The following is a 15,438-nucleotide window of genomic DNA, read 5'->3' on the forward strand; positions in this document are numbered from 1 at the left end:
ACGTTAACTGTAGGATAACATTATCATTCTTCAAAAACAAAATTGTTTGCAATACAGATATGGTTGGAAAATGATTCAGGGCCTTGCCTCGAAATACTTTCCTTCTCTATATGGATGGATCATCAACGCGTGAGGGACACAAATACAACCAGAGTCATAATCAAACTTTTGCATCAATTGCAATCGCCCGCATAAAGTGATTCAGAAATTTAAAAACAGTGAGGATTTTGACCCGCTTAATTCGATTGCAAACACTGATAGCAGATTGAAGCATCGTGGTCCAGTGGCTTTGAACAGTGGAGACTGGACAGTTTAATCGCTGGCAGTGAGTGAAGTGCACAAGGCCGCTCTCGGAAACATGGAGATCCATGCAGTGAATTTATCCGTGTTGCTGATGTTCGTCGCAGCAGTGTTCAGCGTTTTTGCCGAGGAAAGACACGGGCAGGATCCGTTCAATGAAGACTTTCTGCGACGAGTGTTGGCACGCGCGCGAACCTGGCGACCGGACGTGAACTTCCGCGCGAACATCCACTATCACGCCTTCCGGTCGTTGGCTGGGATCGGTCCCAGCAAGACTGGGTTCAAAGTGCCGATCATGAATTATGACTACGTTTACGACATCGACATCCCGGAGTCGTTTGATTCTCGTGACCATTGGCCCGAGTGCGAGTCGTTGCGAGAAATACGCAACCAAGGAACATGCGGATCCTGTTGGGCCGTCGCCGCTACCAGTGTCATGTCGGATCGTATCTGCATCCATTCGAATGCCACCATCAACGTTGCGCTTGCAGCGGAAGATCTGATGGGGTGCTGTGTGAACTGTGGAAACGGATGTAACGGCGGGTTTCTCGACGGGGCCAGTTTCCAATACTGGGTTGATGTGGGGCTAGTGAGCGGTGGAGCGTACAATTCAACCGACGGATGCAAACCGTACCCCTTCAAACCATGCCTGTATCCATTCAGTGATTGTCACCAAGAAGAATCGCCCAAGTGCAAGCACCATTGCGTCCGAGGAGCGGATCGTCGATACGGCAAGGATAAGCTATACGGCCGCACCGCGTACAGTGTTCCGCGCGATGAGCGTGTAATAAGGTACGAGATCATGACCAATGGACCGGTGGAGGCCGGATTCGACGTCTACGAGGACGTCTTTCTGTACAAATCCGGAGTCTATCGGCACGTGTTCGGAAAGCAAGTTGGCAAACACGCGGTGCGCATCATCGGGTGGGGCCGCGAAGGCGGGCTACCGTACTGGCTGATTTCCAACTCGTACGGCGAAGATTGGGGTAACCACGGATACTTCAAGATGCTCCGCGGGACTAACCATTTGGGCATTGAGTCAAAGGTCATCACGGGCCTACCGCTTGTATGAGATGCAATTTACTCGTCAAATAAAGCGTGCGTATCGGGAATCTACTTCATTCGATCTACATCCGAAACGAACCTAACATAAATCTCGCTGTTCAAAAGCTTATAATGATGTGTTAATAACATTGTGAATAATAATTTTTAATTGATTCATAACCCCATTTCATGAATGTACAAACATTCTAATAACCTGTAGAAAGTATGAACCAGTGAGCCCTCGAATAGGGAGAATATTGTTGCATTCCAGAAGCGATATCTGGGCAACAACGTATGCTCCATTGCGATTATGGCTGTGTTACATCTTATCTGTTAAACCATGACGAGCTATAAATGGGTGAGAATAATGTATAGAACAACAATGATACTAGGTAAACACATTCAACCATTTTATTCAATTTTTCACTATGTTACAAGTACACGTTACAATGTTTTCTTTTAAAGGGAGGGAATTCCTACCTTCTCTGCCCTTGGAATGTGTATTGTAAGTGCCCTATAAAAAGGCTGATACAAAGTTGCCACTTTTCCATTTCACAACTTTGGTAAACCCGCCGAGATCGAACTTTCGATGCCGAGATGATCCTCGCCTCGCAAAATCTTGAAGAAGCCATTATCACCCCAATCGCTGTTCCACGAGTTGGCAATCAACCAGTACTTGGTGTCATTTTCGACGCCCCATCCGAGGATACGAATTGCGTGCCCTCCCAGCATCTTGCCCGTAACGTGCTGGTAAACACCATCCTTGTAGTTCAGCAGATCTTCGTAAACCGTAAATGCGCCCTCAACTGGTCCGTTTGTCATGATCTCCTTACGAATCTGGTCTTCATGGCGATTGATTGAGTAGGACTTGGCCCCATATCGTTTGTCCTTCGCATACGGCACGCTGTAGCTGGCCTGACACTTCTTCTCGCACTTGGGGGTCTTGCCACCTTCGCCCTCACACGATGGACGTGTACCATTGACGTGATGCTCGCAGGGCGCAATCTCGTACGGACGACAGCCGAGGTTGGAGGCGTAGGGTCCGCCGCTGACCAGACCCTTGTGCACCCAATAGCTCCACGCCGCTCCCGGGAAGCCTCCGTTGCAACCGAAACCGCATGTATGACAACAAGATACGAGATCATCGGCCGAGAAGCGGAAATGGACTTTACCACCGGAAGCGATGCAAACACGATCAGACATTGCTTCAACGGCTCCGAAAGCCCAGCACGAACCGCACGATCCCTGGTCTCGAACTTCGCGAATTGTCGGACAGTTTGGCCACTGTTCACGCGAGTCAAAGTTATCGGGCAAATCGTCACCCTCCGAGAGATCGTGCAGGTACTCCGGCTCACGGAACTTGTACGCATCCGGATGTACACCCATCAATCCGCGAATATAGGTGAGCGAAGAGTCCGGATGGAAATTTTGACCCGCCCTCCAAGTCGTTGCTCTTGTGTTGATTTCTTCAATGAACTTGACTGATAGTGCGTACTTTTTGTCACGGGCAGCCGCGGTTCCAGCGACCACCGCCATTACAAGCAGCGCCAAACGAAGCAACATATTCTAGAAATAAAGCCGAGGTCGGATTGTTATTGTTGATTGGCTTACACGATCGTAAGACTGCTCAGGCCTTAGTGATAGTCGCGTACTTATCATCATCAGCAAAGGGGCAAAGTTATCAGAATCCAGGAAGAAAAACAAAACATGCCCTACCCTAGGAGCCCAAACAGGGATGAATTCATTTGGTAGCCATTTCATTTGCAAAGAAAGCGAATCAAACAAAGGAAAGGTGGTACAGAGTGCAAATGTAGCAGCCATTTTGCTTTGCATTTTGCAAACGAACAAGGTCACAGAGGATTTGGATTACAGAATTCGTGCTTTTGTGCTTAAATTTAAGCTGCACAGAAACTAACATTTGTTTTGCTACGTAAAAACTAAACAAAGGTTCTTTTCCAAATTAGCTAACAATGTGAAGGATTGCAAATTCTGCCGTTCGCGATAGTATACACTACAAAATACTTACGTTTATTTAACGAACAACCACTTTATTGGCTTCTTCGACGCAGTAAAATGGGACACGAAAGACAATTGAACACAGAAACAGATTACCTCCGCACTCGGAAATTTCTCGGTTTGCAATGAAGTACACAACACACAGCTCCTGGAAAGTCTACACGAGTGGCAGTTCAGTCTACACAAGCACACCACTCTGAAGATTACAACTTCGATGGATTTTGAAGTCGTCGTTTCATTTCAAAATTCCCATCACAACCCAGAAGTAATCATTGGACAAAAACGCAAACAAATGATAGACAAACAATTGCATTATTGACGTGTACGTTTTACAATGGAAATGCACTGCTATATTTTCACAATAAAGAGGTAATCTTAAACGATCGAATTCCTCAGTCGCATCGTTTCACTAGAGGCAGAAAAACTTACATAAATTCAGTTCTTTCCTTCCACAACTTTACGCAAACTATACTCTGCTCAGTGTTCACCACTCAAACTAGCGATGGTAGCGTTAGGTGAAACTGTAAATGCCCTTAACAAACATGGGTGTTTTGTCGGTTGCTATCGATCGTGCTTTAACTTATAAACATCTAAAAGACTAAGCTATTCCTGTACTAGGATTAGGAATATCTATGCAACCGTAGCTTTGCAATCAAACTTTTGATCGATCAAAATAACACTTTATCGCTTCGTAGACAACTAATTAATTTATGAAGATCCAGCAGGCTTCGTTAATTCCGCGGCTTCGCCACCAGTTCGCGACGCCGTTGTGGCGGAAGATTTCTTCATCGCTCGAGCCCGAATGTTTTGCATCGTATTTAGTGTTATCTTTTCCATCAAGCGCGGCGAAATGAAACGCAACATATTGATGGCCAGCTCGAGAAGGGCGTGCGGAAAGTATCCCGTAGTTTGACGCGTATGACCCAGGGTGTTGATAGCGTTTGCTACAAACACTTTCGGTGAACAGGCCATCCAGGTGCTCTTGCGGATCTTCGACATGTTGGTTGCTACCGGTCCCGGAAGCACGGACTGGACCACGATGTTATGTTTCGCATACTCTGAGGCCAAATCTTCACTCAGCTTGTCCATGTACGCCTTCGAGGCGGAATAGATGGTTAGAAGCGGTGCAGGTATGACGGCCGAAAGGGAGGAAATGTTGATAACCACCCCGGCGTGCCGTGCTACCATTCCGGGCATCACAAGCTGACACATACGCGTTACCGAGAGAACATTACAGTTGAGCAAGTTATTGATCAGCTTCTCGCTATCCGGAAGCTCAAGGAGATACTCGGGATTAGCGTAGCTCATTCCGACATTGTTAACCAGCACACCGATATCTAGGTTCTCGATCCGAGCCCGGATCTTTTCGTAAATTTCGGCACCCCCCGTAAAGTCGGCATCGATCACCATCGTTCGCACCTTGTATTCCGTTTCTACAAAGACAAATAACAGAGAAATAAATAGATGCATTAAACTCGAAAGACTTGGTGCCATCTTCTTTCTTACCTATCTCTTTTGCAACATCTTCCAGCTTCGAGAGCGTTCGACTCACCAGAATCACGTTGAGGCCCTTTTTGGCGAGCTGCAAACGAAAAGTAAAAAATTTGATATTTGATTATAACTGAAATTTATTTTGCTTAATACTTCGTGTTCGATGGAGTTTAAATCTACTTCAACGCAGCATTTTCAAAGGTAAACTTGTGGGCCGTTATCAAAGAGACAAGAGCAAATAAGCTGATTAAAAACACAGTAACTTTCGATCAAGCACACTCATCATGATAGACAGCCATTTGCGCTTTCCGGAAAATGTTCATAAGAAACGGCCAATTATCCAACTCGCTAGCGGGTGGCACCAAAAACGCGAAAACGTCGAACTAAAAAGTGCCCGATTGAAAAAGATTTCGCTGTACTCATACTAACAAAAATATTAAATCCGCTATTTCAGTCAGGCTTAGTCACTGAGGACGCACAATTCCAACCCCAACGGTTTGTAGCGCTGATAAAGATTTTGCTTTTTTTCGTTTCTTGTTTTTTTTGCGGACTTCATGATTTGCTGTTTGAGTTGAAGATAAGCCAACAGTTCCTGATTTGAACAACACACCCATTCCGTACAAAACTTGATTTATCAAAGCACGGTGGTACGGCATTAGATTTTGCAAGAAAACATAATGTTGAAAATGGAACAATTAATGATTTACGCTTTTACTTTATATGTTGGTGTTAAAAGAGATGCTTGCTTCAAACCTAGTCAACTAAATGCCAACTACACCGTATCCATCGCCGAAATCATTCACTTACTTCTGAAGTCGAAAAAGAAACACTGACTTCAAAACTGATTAGTAATCGAAACACACGCACTGCCCTCGATTCGAGGTCAGTGACGAAACACAACCAATAGCAATGCCGATGTTATTTGAATTGGGTATCTGGTAAAAGAGACACTTCGTTCGTGCCTGCCGATGTTTAACGGTGAAAAATAGTGAGCAAAAAAGACAGTAAACGGGCGTCGGTAGACACTCGTGCATGGTGACTAGTGGATTACCGGCGATCACGTTTGTAAACTTGACTTTTGCTACGTCAGCCTATTGCTCGTTCCGCGTTCCAGTAGATGCAATATGCATCGCTTTACGTATTGAGTATACAGCAAGGTTGACTTCCTTGAATATTCACAGTACCCTCTCCAACTTACCGCTTGAGCATACGCTTTTCCTATGCCGTCGGTGGCACCGGTGATTACTGCAAAGATACGTCGAGAGATGCAAAAGAAACTATATTACATGGAAGAAGAAAAGTGATACCAAGAAAAAGGCTTAAAAGCTTATTTCAGACATTTTGAGTCCCAACAGGGTTCCTGTGCGGATGGTGCGGATCACAGGATCGGTAACTAGTCAGTGACTTAAACCGAACCTTGAGTACGAGTAGAATGTAGGAAGTACCTGGCCAAGCAGGTTATACCGCCATGATAGCATCCTTGACCGTCGTGATCCTTTGGCGGACGGTCTGTGGAACGGACACAACAACCCCAAGCAGTGCGTCTGAGACAAGGGGTGCGTCTGAGACAAGAGGGTGAAATGGTTGTAGCTGTAAGGTTAAAATGACCCCATTGGCATCGATAGTGATACTGTACAGCGAAGGTGTGTGGAGTAATTACGGCTTATACCGAGGGTATCCAGGCGATTGTCGGGTTCCAGCTGTGTTGACGAAGGGCGCAGCAATTGCTCACTCATAGCGAACACGCGCCAGATTATCTCATTTGATTAGAAAAATGCAACGATCGACCATCAGGTGTAGTTGCGTGGGAATAGATTATAGATCCGGCAAAGGCAAAGCCCTCATCAAGAGGAGTTGGATTTTTTAGCTAGTTTCGCTGCACGCCAAAGCGAAACGATCTTGCTACTCAGCAAATCATCGATCAGTTCTCTTCTTACTCGCACGGAGGTTTCAATGTCAACAAGTAATGCACTTGCAGGCCCTAGGTCAGCTAACTTTCCAGCTGTATCAGAGACAGGACTGGAGAGCGATCGTGGAGAACTTATTACGGTTACTCTCATCGCCAACGAGGAACAGTATATGGAACTATTATTCGTTTTCTCGATTGATGCTTAGTGTCCGCAATGTTTGTATAACTTGGGTTTTTTGCGAGTAATGTTGTGGTTTTTATACAAAATGACGTTACGGGTCGTGACGGTGTAAGAAGCGTAGAACTTCTCATTTTAACGTTTTTTGACCACTTCACCGCATTCTTTTCGTTTCTGGGATTCCTATACTAATAATTGATTGGATTCCACACTGGTAAAAAATCCCACGGGAAGCACATTCTGTTTATCACTGTTTTAAACGACGCCATCGCGGGAGGAGCGTTCTTAAGTGGTTTGTTGACTTTTCGAATATTCAAATGATGCTTTTCTCTCACCGTACGTGATGGACACTGAGTGAGGGCTTGAGAAACCCTAACGTCACGGCTTGACGCAATTACTTTGCTAATACACACGATTCATCGTTTCCTTTGTTGGGGAAAAAACTATTCACTTAACGATTTGCGGTTCTAAAATGATTTAACACATATTGATGCTTTCGACTCGCTGGGCAATGGTTTTTCTTCAACTATCCTAAACAAGAGCAAGACAACATGAAAACGGTGACTTTACATAAATACGCAACGGAGTATTTATAATATTTAAGCATTGGGAATTGGTTAATTTAGAGGCTTCAAATTTAATGACTGACGTTCGCATGGTTCAAAAACAACAACTATTTACGAATCGTGCGTGGTCCAAAAAGAAGAGCTAAACCGGTTTTCATATCACTGAACCTGCTTTTTCGTCGAACAACTTTCTTTTTCCCACAAAAATCACTCAGCGCCGCAGGCGTAGTAATACAGACTACTAGGATTGTTATTTTGTGAAAGAAAAAAACCCAACCATCCGTTGGGATCACGTAATCTGCCAACGTTTTGTTGTACTGGTTATGTTTCGAATTTCATTAGTTTCGTAACTCCTTCCGTTGCGTTCGCACGTTCGATTGAAAATGGAAGTTTCAAACGTAGAGGAAGTGGAGCTTGCAGAGGCTTATATCAGGGCCATCTTAGCTGGTAAAAGTTAGGGCCACCGTAGTTAGAGGGGTTTTATTGATTACTAGAGAAAGCAAGAGCAAAAGAATATTTAAAGCAAGTGTCCTTTCTCTTTAGCCATATAGGACAATAAACGGAAATTTGAAAGTAACTTTAGAGGATAATCGACAAATTAAACACTTTCTGAACGTCCCAACTGTTAGACAAGATTGGGCAAATACAATATTTTCCTTTCCACATGCAAATGGCGTAGTCAAATCAGTACTTCTTGAAACCAATCGAAAACCAAAACAAAATCGCACATTCCCGTTCGAAGCTCGAAAAACTGGTTATTCATTTTATATAGCGGAATTCAGGAAAGAAGGATCGAAAAAACATATCGTTCAACCCGACTACGTAGTGGGTTCTGTAACCCCACAATCCGGTCACATATGAACCAGTTGAAGATTTTGTAAAAGTGAGTATGACATAGTAAGATACGCGTTGCATAAAAATGTGTAACTTTATGAACCATTTCTAAACTTTTTGAACCATTTCTAAACATAAAAGTCATCATTCTGTTGGCATCAGTCACTGAACGTGGCGAGCATATTATGCAACATGTTTGTTCGCAATATTAGAACAATTTTCCACTTTTCTTTGTTTAGTTGTTTCATGAAAAGCTGACTGGTTTTAGCTACGGACTATTCCATATGCAACTCAGGGATTTTGCGTCTTATACATTTCCTGGAATCAAGGACCCCAATTCCAAGTGAATCGCTATCGATCGCGGTTTTTGCGAATTTAGAATGCTGCTGGTGAAGCTTGCCGAACGGAAATGGAAACCAGTTCCAACAATAATAACGCCCCGATTGTCGAAGGCGATCGAAGGAGAGGTCTGGGGACTGAACGACCGATTGCTGTTTACTACGCACTATAAACCTTCCCCGTGCGTGTTACTTACATGCCCATTCGCCAAGCTTTTTCAGATTGATACGGCAACCGAACACCTTCGGACCGATGAGGTTCTGATAGACCCACGGCACCACCTTTCGCAGTATGAACAGCGACACCAGAACCGCACTGGTGCTCCCAAGAACGCCGGAAACGGTGACCATTTTGGTGCTTCGATTGGTGGCCGCTACCGACTTTTAGCACCTCAACGGAGGGCACCAGAAGTTGCTATGCAAATTAACACACACGGCGAAAGCACGTCGGATTCTAATGAACGCTCCACTGGTAACTTTCACACTACCGTCACCACGTAGGTAGCCGGAACGGAACGCACTAGCAATGCCGCGAAAGATTCTCCTTGTTGGTTGGGAATAAATGACCGGACCGAACGCGGAACCTGAACAAAGAACACGTCCGTCGCGCCGAGGTGTAAACGATGAATAAACTAAACGCCGATCGGAATCGTTGTTGGCAGCGGAGTGACGCCGCTTTCCAAGGTGGTGTTGTGCCGGCCGCCCGCTTGCCGTTGTGTAAGTGGTGTGGAGAAAACTGAAATGGAATTTTTATTGATAAGCTCCACGATGCGGCTGGCGGTCATGCTACTAACCTTTTCGGTAGGCACACTACTAAACCGTTAAACGTTCGCTGGCCTAAACAGTGACATTCACCAACCCTGGCGGACAGTGTGTCGATTGGTCTGGTTCACGCGGATATTCCAGTGTTTCGTCACCGAAAAATTCGTTCAACTTTCTCCGAGGGTGCTGCTGGGCTTGATGAGTAGGATGATGTTTTCTGTTTCGTTTGCTTTCACCTCTTATTTCTTTTCCGCTTTCCGAACACACAACAGACCAAAGGGTGGACAGCGCAGATTGAGAAGTGATTCGTGTGGTTTTCAACGCAACAATGGTGCTGTTTTGTTTTGCTTTCCACTCAGAAAGTGAAAATAAATGACGACGAGGAAAAAAGGCTTATGACAACCAAGTTGTCAAACACACCAATACACATACACTACATATTTGTTTCACCAATTATGTGGAGGGTTTGGTGAAATGGTGGTGAAATGGTGAAAACATAAGTTCACACCAAAATTTGCTAATAAGCAAATTCATAATTATAGAGGCAAATTGTCATATAACCTTGAAAAGGACATTAATTTTATCTTGAAATGCGATGTTAGAATGCTAGAATGTAGTAATATGAGTTTACGTTATTCCTATTCAAAGATATTTATTCCAGTTGCCTCGTAAGGTTATATTTTCATTTTAAAGACGGAATGGACGGCTCCAAGGCAATGTGACTTCAGTTTTTTATTCCACGGCACAGCATGATTGAAAAATATGATAAAAACACGGCGGCTAGGCAGGCGAGCTTATTCGTCTGAAGAAGAAACGATCAAACATAATTACTTGCGGCCTTTACATAACTTTCCGCCCTTTTCCATTTTCCTGCGTGCATGCTGGCAGTGCTGTGAGACCGGTAAAACCGGTAATTTTCCGCATTTTCATTGAACTTGATCTACTGACCTCGAATTAATGCTGCTATGCTCCGGCAAAACCCGTTAACCCGTTACCAGCGCAGAGCGCAGGCGAATACGAAAATGAGTGTTAAAAGAGAACGGCATAGTTCAACGAACCCGGCGCGTTTCGCTTTCATTCGCCGTTGGTGCTCGTGAATTTCTATTCACTTCGTAAAACGTTGAATGAACGTTTTTGTTTTCTTTGCTTTTGTTTGAATTAAATTCAATATTTTATTTATAATACACGTGTTCAAGTATAATAAATAATCTATTTTTATTATTGGTCCTTGAAATGATGATTTAAAATCATAAAAACTTTTGCTACATACTGTAACTGAATTTTTTATTGTAAATTTTTTTTTACCATTCAAATTTTACAGAAATGTTATTCATTTTTTTGAATCGTTTGTTTTTGGTAAGCGCCTATCGGCAGGCAACAAGAACCTCTGCTCGATTCGATTCGAAATGCTCGAATCGAATCCTGCAGTTTTCGCTGGTGTGTTGAGTGAAATATTTCAAGCATTCATAACGCAGCAAACTGTGCTACCGTGCTACATTCTCCAAAGTTTCCTCTTTCGAAATGGCAGCAAAAAATTCGGGAGCTAAATTTTTCCGTGATGTTTTTCGCGACAGTCACTGCCGAATGGTAAGTCTATGGCGCGGAACACGTTAGATTCAAAGTAATAAATATAAATATGTCGATTTCTCATTCACTACGATTAGGCGTACCTTTTGATGTCGGTGGAACGATCTCAAAAGGGCATCATTGTGAATAAAATCCGCGATCGTCCGGATACGGCGCCCGCAACTCTGCGTCCTCGGAAGGAAGAAGACCTGAAGCTAAAGTTTATCGGCGGACGGTTCGAGCATGTTCGACGGGCGAAACCAGGCTTAACCGGTGCGCTGGAAAATCTAACCAGCGATAGGGATCAAAAGCTGTACGACAGGAAAATTCTTCAATCGCCGTTGTCCAAAATGTTGCCACCAGAATAACTCCGGCTGCTGATAAAGCGTGACAATGATGATCACTACAATTTGTTCCCTTGTGGTTTTGGCACGTTGTTCTAGCTTATTATGCCCAGTTGAATGTTTGGCAATAAAATTACACGTAAGCATAGTTTCAAAGAAAAGACATGTTTTATTTTAAGCACTACCCACACTAACTCAAGAGCAATGGAGTGAATATTCTCGGATTTCTCGGATCGCAAACCTATCAATTAACATGTCAAGTAAACCGTCCTCTGCTAGGGATGGTCTTGCGACACTGCCTCGCGTTCCTTCCTGTTCTCTCGATGACTTACTTTTCGCGAACCTATTGTAACATTTGTTTCTAGTTTCTCCGTTGGGCAAGAATCCTGGCGATCGAAGCCAAAGAGGCATACACAATACACTAAACTACACGTACAGATGCATCTGGTGCAGACGCTTAAATAGTTTGGAGTAAGAGTAGCTAGAGATAAATTGTCTAACGCACTGCAGGTGCGCGGAGCACCGAATAAGCTAGTTGCCGGTGTCAGCGGTCGTAGCCTCGAGTTGCTGCGCCTTGAGCTGCTGTTCGAGGTTTTGCGTGCGTTTGCACATCTCGACGTAGTTCTTCTGCAGCTGCCGCTGGTAGACGAGAACCTTCTCCTTCTCGTCGGCCCACTTCATCCGCTCCTGCTCGAAGCTTTCGCGGCAGCACACGAGCTCACGGTTGAGCCGTTCCACTGCCTCGGCCGTCAGCGCATCGGCGTCTCCGGAAGTGGCCGTACCCTTCTTTCCGCTGCCCGCGGCTGGCTTCCGCTGTTCATTCTCTTCCTGCTCTTCCTGCGTCGGAGTCATGGATTTGTAGTCATCGTCCGAGGAGCTCTGGTGATGGTATTTGTCATGGGTCGCGTTTACGGTGTCCTCATCGACACTCTCCGCCGGCAGCCTCGCGTTGTTCGGCAGAAGGCTGTTCAAATCGAGCGTTATGTCGACCATCTCGACCGGCTTCCGGCCACCACCGTAGGCGTCGATAATGGTCGACTTGTCCTCGTCCGAGTAGTTGCAGATCGGCGCACTTAGGAACAGCTTCTTGTTCATCTCGAGCTTGCTGTTGAAGTAGTTCCGAATGATGCTCTCGCTGCAGTCCGCTTCGGCGGGCGGATCTATTGGTTTGTTGCTGGTGCTACTGTTGTTGTTGTTATCGTCATTGGCCGCCGTTTCCTGGAACCGCTGTGCCACCAGCTCCAGCTTCTTTCGGTAGCGCGTGTAACGGCCCGTCGGCGCTCCCTCGTAGCCTCGCAGGATCGAAATGTCAGACAGTTCCTTGCGTAACTTCTGTATTTCGTTGTTCATCAGCACAATGATCTGATCCTTGAAGATGACGATGCGATTGAGCTGCGAAATTTCCAGATCGAAATCGAGTTCCTTCTTGATCTGAAACAAGCAAACAGCGAGCCCGTTTAGTGGAACCCTTTCAAGGCGGATACCCCTCCAGCCGGGAACTAACCTCGGATTTCTTCAAACTAATGTCGTCGAAGTTCTGCAGCTTCAAGTCCGCCTTCAGCTGCACGATATCCTGATCTTTCGCTTCCATTTCGGTCTGTGGGTGGGACAAGAAGGGCAACTCGGTTATTGACACGCGACCCGCGCAAGTCCGCAGCGCTCTTACTTGGGCCTCCTTGAGCTGCGTTTTCATGAGCGCAATTTCACCATTCTTCTGGCACAGGTTCCACTCGCTCTCCTCCAGGCGCTCCTTCAGATCGCTGACCACACGCCGCAGCATCTGGATCTCGTCGAGTAGATCGCCGTTCTGCTCCTTCAGGTCCTTGGCGCTCAGTTTCGCCTGGCCCAGCTCGCACTTGTGCTGCTCGTTTTGGTCCTTCACCAGCGCGATATCCGTCTGCAGACGGGCGTTGTCCTCTTGCAGGCGCTTCTTGTCCTGCCGCAGCTGAAACGTCTGCATCATCAGTAGCTGCTCGAGCTTGTGTACCTTCTGGGCGCCGGCCCGCAGCCGTCCCTCGTGGATCGCTTTCAGCCGGTTCAGCTCCTGTTCCCAGTGTTTCTCCTTGTCCTGTGGCGATGAAAGATGAACGGCGTTTGCGTTAGTGGCGAAACTCTGTCTGCCCGGTGGCCTGATTGTGAGTTCCCAGTAGTACCACCATGCCAAGCGATTACGCGAAGAGCTACTAGCGCACCAAAGCTCTAATCTGTCCGCCTCACAAATCACCCCAACCGAAACGCAACGCAACGCAGCACACTACCAACCTGATGAACTTTGAATATTACTTGTTCATTGTGCTCCATCGTCTGCCGCAGGTAGGCCAGCTCGGAGTCACGGTCGCGCAGCGCCGCTTCCAGCTCGGAGATGCCCGAGTCCGACGGGGACGGTGCCATGTCCTGGTGGAAGAGTCTGCGGAAAGGAGACGCGAGCGAGATCGTCAGCTGAAGCCAACGTTCGACCACCGTCTGGCCACTTCTTACCCGTGGCTGGCGTTCGGATAGGAAGCCACCATGCTGTCCGGTAGCTTCAGAATGGACTCCAGACTGTCGTAGGTTTTGAAAGGTATCGACGAACCCTTCCGCGTCAGCGTACCGTACTGATGGTGCGTGTAGTGCGGATGATAGCTATTGCTCATCATCGATCCTGGGGGCAGCACGGCAACCGGGGTCGACCCATTGCTACCTCCGCTGCCCTGGTGGTAATGGTACTGCTGCTGCTGCTGTTGCTGTTGCTGCTGCTGGTGGTGGTGGTGCTGCTGCAGATGGTGTAGATCGGTAGTGCTGCCGAATTTGTACTGCATGCTCATCGAGGGTCCCAGCGACGGGGTCGAACCGTACCGATCGCTCAGCTCTGTGAGGCGTCCACCGATGGCGGCGCCGTAATTTGGTGTGTTACATTTGTAAGGAACTGGTTTGAAGGCAATCGGTCGGATCACTTGTTTGCCCTGCAAGAGACAGAAGAGACAACAACAGTCAGAAGGTTCGGTTGAGCTCAAAAAGCGAGGGCTCGCAGTCGTGGTCATACCTTGCCTAGGATACCGCTGCACGCCTGTATTTTGGGCGGTTTATCATCGATCCCAATCCCAGGCAGGCCGAGTGATGAGGAGTGGCCGCCGCCGCTCGGTTCGCCCGCCACACTCGTCATCACGGCGGCCGACGTGGCCGGTTTGGCCTTCGACGGGTACTGCTGGGCGGCCGCATTTTTGCTATTGTTTTTCTCGAAAATTTCTCGAATGTTCTCGAAGTGTGCCTTCCGCAGGCTGCTCTCGGATTGGGACGAGGCCGCGTCCCGTGCGGTGCCGCCGCTGGTCAAGGAGGCTCCGCTCGGGCCGCCCGTCGACGACTGTTTGCTGAGGAGATCGGAGATGCGCTTTTGCTCCCGGCGCGACTTGAGCGTCCCGGTGAAGCTGGTCGGAGCGATGCTGAGGCCAATCATCTGAGGCTTAGCGCCACCGGCGCCCGGAAGGTGGAACGGATTGTTCTCCAGCGACGACGAGCGGTAGTGTCCCTTGGGGCGCAGCGACACCGGGGTACAGGCCAGCGAGCCATGAGACTGCGGGTTGCCCGTCGGCGGGGGAGCTTTCTTGTTGCCGAAGCTGCCACTGTTCGGGCCGTACGAGGCGGATGCGAGGAGGGGTGATGTGGGGGGCAGTAAGAGTGACGCGGGTCCGCTTGCATCGGCCGATTCCATCACAGTAACGATTCTGCGGCTGCTGCTGCTGCTGCGGCGAGAGTACAAGTAGATACAAATTAGAACAACCCTGGGACACGCTGGCAGGAGCCTAACCCTCGGCAGCCACGGAGTGAGCCACTAGGCCGCTAGCAGTTACCAAACAGCTGTTCGACCTCATTCGTGTGCAGCTGTGGAGTCGAACCTGAACCCCACAATATTGTACTTGTCGGCCGGATCTGGCCCGCAGCGATTACCGTGTGTGGTTCAAGGTTAGTGAGGTTAGGTGGATGGAGTTTCTTTTTGTTATTTTGCCCACAGTTTGGGTTTGCACTTCGGCACGGGTGGTGAAACGATCAGCTTTCGGACGGCGCCGACACACTGGCATTAGTCATCGATGGTTCAATCAGAACCGCAACCACC

The 15,438-nt window shown here is 47.2% G+C and overlaps 4 protein-coding genes across 4 annotated transcripts; 1 reads left to right on the forward strand and 3 right to left on the reverse strand.

The window, feature by feature from the left end:
- The first annotated feature begins 335 nt into the window (after positions 1-335).
- On the forward strand, positions 336-1,381 carry LOC131210347 (cathepsin B-like). The gene has a single exon (XM_058203579.1). It carries the CDS (start codon positions 359-361, stop codon positions 1,370-1,372), a length of 1,014 nt encoding a protein of 337 aa, XP_058059562.1. The 5' UTR covers positions 336-358; the 3' UTR covers positions 1,373-1,381.
- A 349-nt stretch (positions 1,382-1,730) lies between these two features.
- LOC131210348 (cathepsin B-like) lies at positions 1,731-2,907 on the reverse strand. Its single transcript, XM_058203580.1, has one exon. It carries the CDS (start codon positions 2,905-2,907, stop codon positions 1,897-1,899), a length of 1,011 nt encoding a protein of 336 aa, XP_058059563.1. The 3' UTR covers positions 1,731-1,896.
- A 1,089-nt stretch (positions 2,908-3,996) lies between these two features.
- On the reverse strand, positions 3,997-9,787 carry LOC131209540 (very-long-chain 3-oxoacyl-CoA reductase). The gene is made up of 5 exons (XM_058202630.1): positions 9,471-9,787; positions 8,874-9,412; positions 6,050-6,096; positions 4,867-4,942; positions 3,997-4,793 (listed from the first exon to the last, which is right to left on the reverse strand). Exons 2-5 carry the CDS (start codon positions 9,025-9,027, stop codon positions 4,069-4,071), a joined length of 1,002 nt encoding a protein of 333 aa, XP_058058613.1. The 5' UTR covers positions 9,028-9,412; positions 9,471-9,787; the 3' UTR covers positions 3,997-4,068.
- Positions 9,788-11,596: 1,809 nt separating this feature from the next.
- LOC131207470 (leucine zipper putative tumor suppressor 3) lies at positions 11,597-15,036 on the reverse strand. Its single transcript, XM_058200084.1, has 6 exons — positions 14,371-15,036; positions 13,827-14,290; positions 13,611-13,755; positions 13,015-13,416; positions 12,853-12,945; positions 11,597-12,779 (listed from the first exon to the last, which is right to left on the reverse strand). Exons 1-6 carry the CDS (start codon positions 15,034-15,036, stop codon positions 11,880-11,882), a joined length of 2,670 nt encoding a protein of 889 aa, XP_058056067.1. The 3' UTR covers positions 11,597-11,879.
- Between the last annotated feature and the right edge of the window lie 402 nt (positions 15,037-15,438).

Source organism: Anopheles bellator, chromosome 2 (assembly GCF_943735745.2).
Source record: "Anopheles bellator chromosome 2, idAnoBellAS_SP24_06.2, whole genome shotgun sequence".
NCBI lineage: Eukaryota > Metazoa > Arthropoda > Insecta > Diptera > Culicidae > Anopheles > Anopheles bellator.

What these genes read in the sequence shown, in the direction of transcription:
- LOC131210347 (XM_058203579.1), top strand. Translation starts at nt 359, where the DNA reads ATGGAGATCCATGCAGTGAATTTATCCGTGTTGCTGATGTTCGTCGCA.
- LOC131209540 (XM_058202630.1), bottom strand. Translation starts at nt 9,027, where the DNA reads ATGGTCACCGTTTCCGGCGTTCTTGGGAGCACCAGTGCGGTTCTGGTG. An exon ending in AAAGCTTGGCGAATGGGCAT is followed by an intron (nt 6,097 to 8,873) that starts GTAAGTAACACG and finishes GTATCTTTGCAG; the next exon opens with TAATCACCGGTGCCACCGAC. An exon ending in AGATGTTGCAAAAGAGATAG is followed by an intron (nt 4,794 to 4,866) that starts GTAAGAAAGAAG and finishes TTGTCTTTGTAG; the next exon opens with AAACGGAATACAAGGTGCGA.
- LOC131210348 (XM_058203580.1), bottom strand. Translation starts at nt 2,907, where the DNA reads ATGTTGCTTCGTTTGGCGCTGCTTGTAATGGCGGTGGTCGCTGGAACC.
- LOC131207470 (XM_058200084.1), bottom strand. Translation starts at nt 15,036, where the DNA reads ATGGAATCGGCCGATGCAAGCGGACCCGCGTCACTCTTACTGCCCCCC. An exon ending in CGCAGCTCAAGGAGGCCCAA is followed by an intron (nt 12,946 to 13,014) that starts GTAAGAGCGCTG and finishes TCCCACCCACAG; the next exon opens with ACCGAAATGGAAGCGAAAGA. An exon ending in TTAGTTTGAAGAAATCCGAG is followed by an intron (nt 12,780 to 12,852) that starts GTTAGTTCCCGG and finishes TGCTTGTTTCAG; the next exon opens with ATCAAGAAGGAACTCGATTT.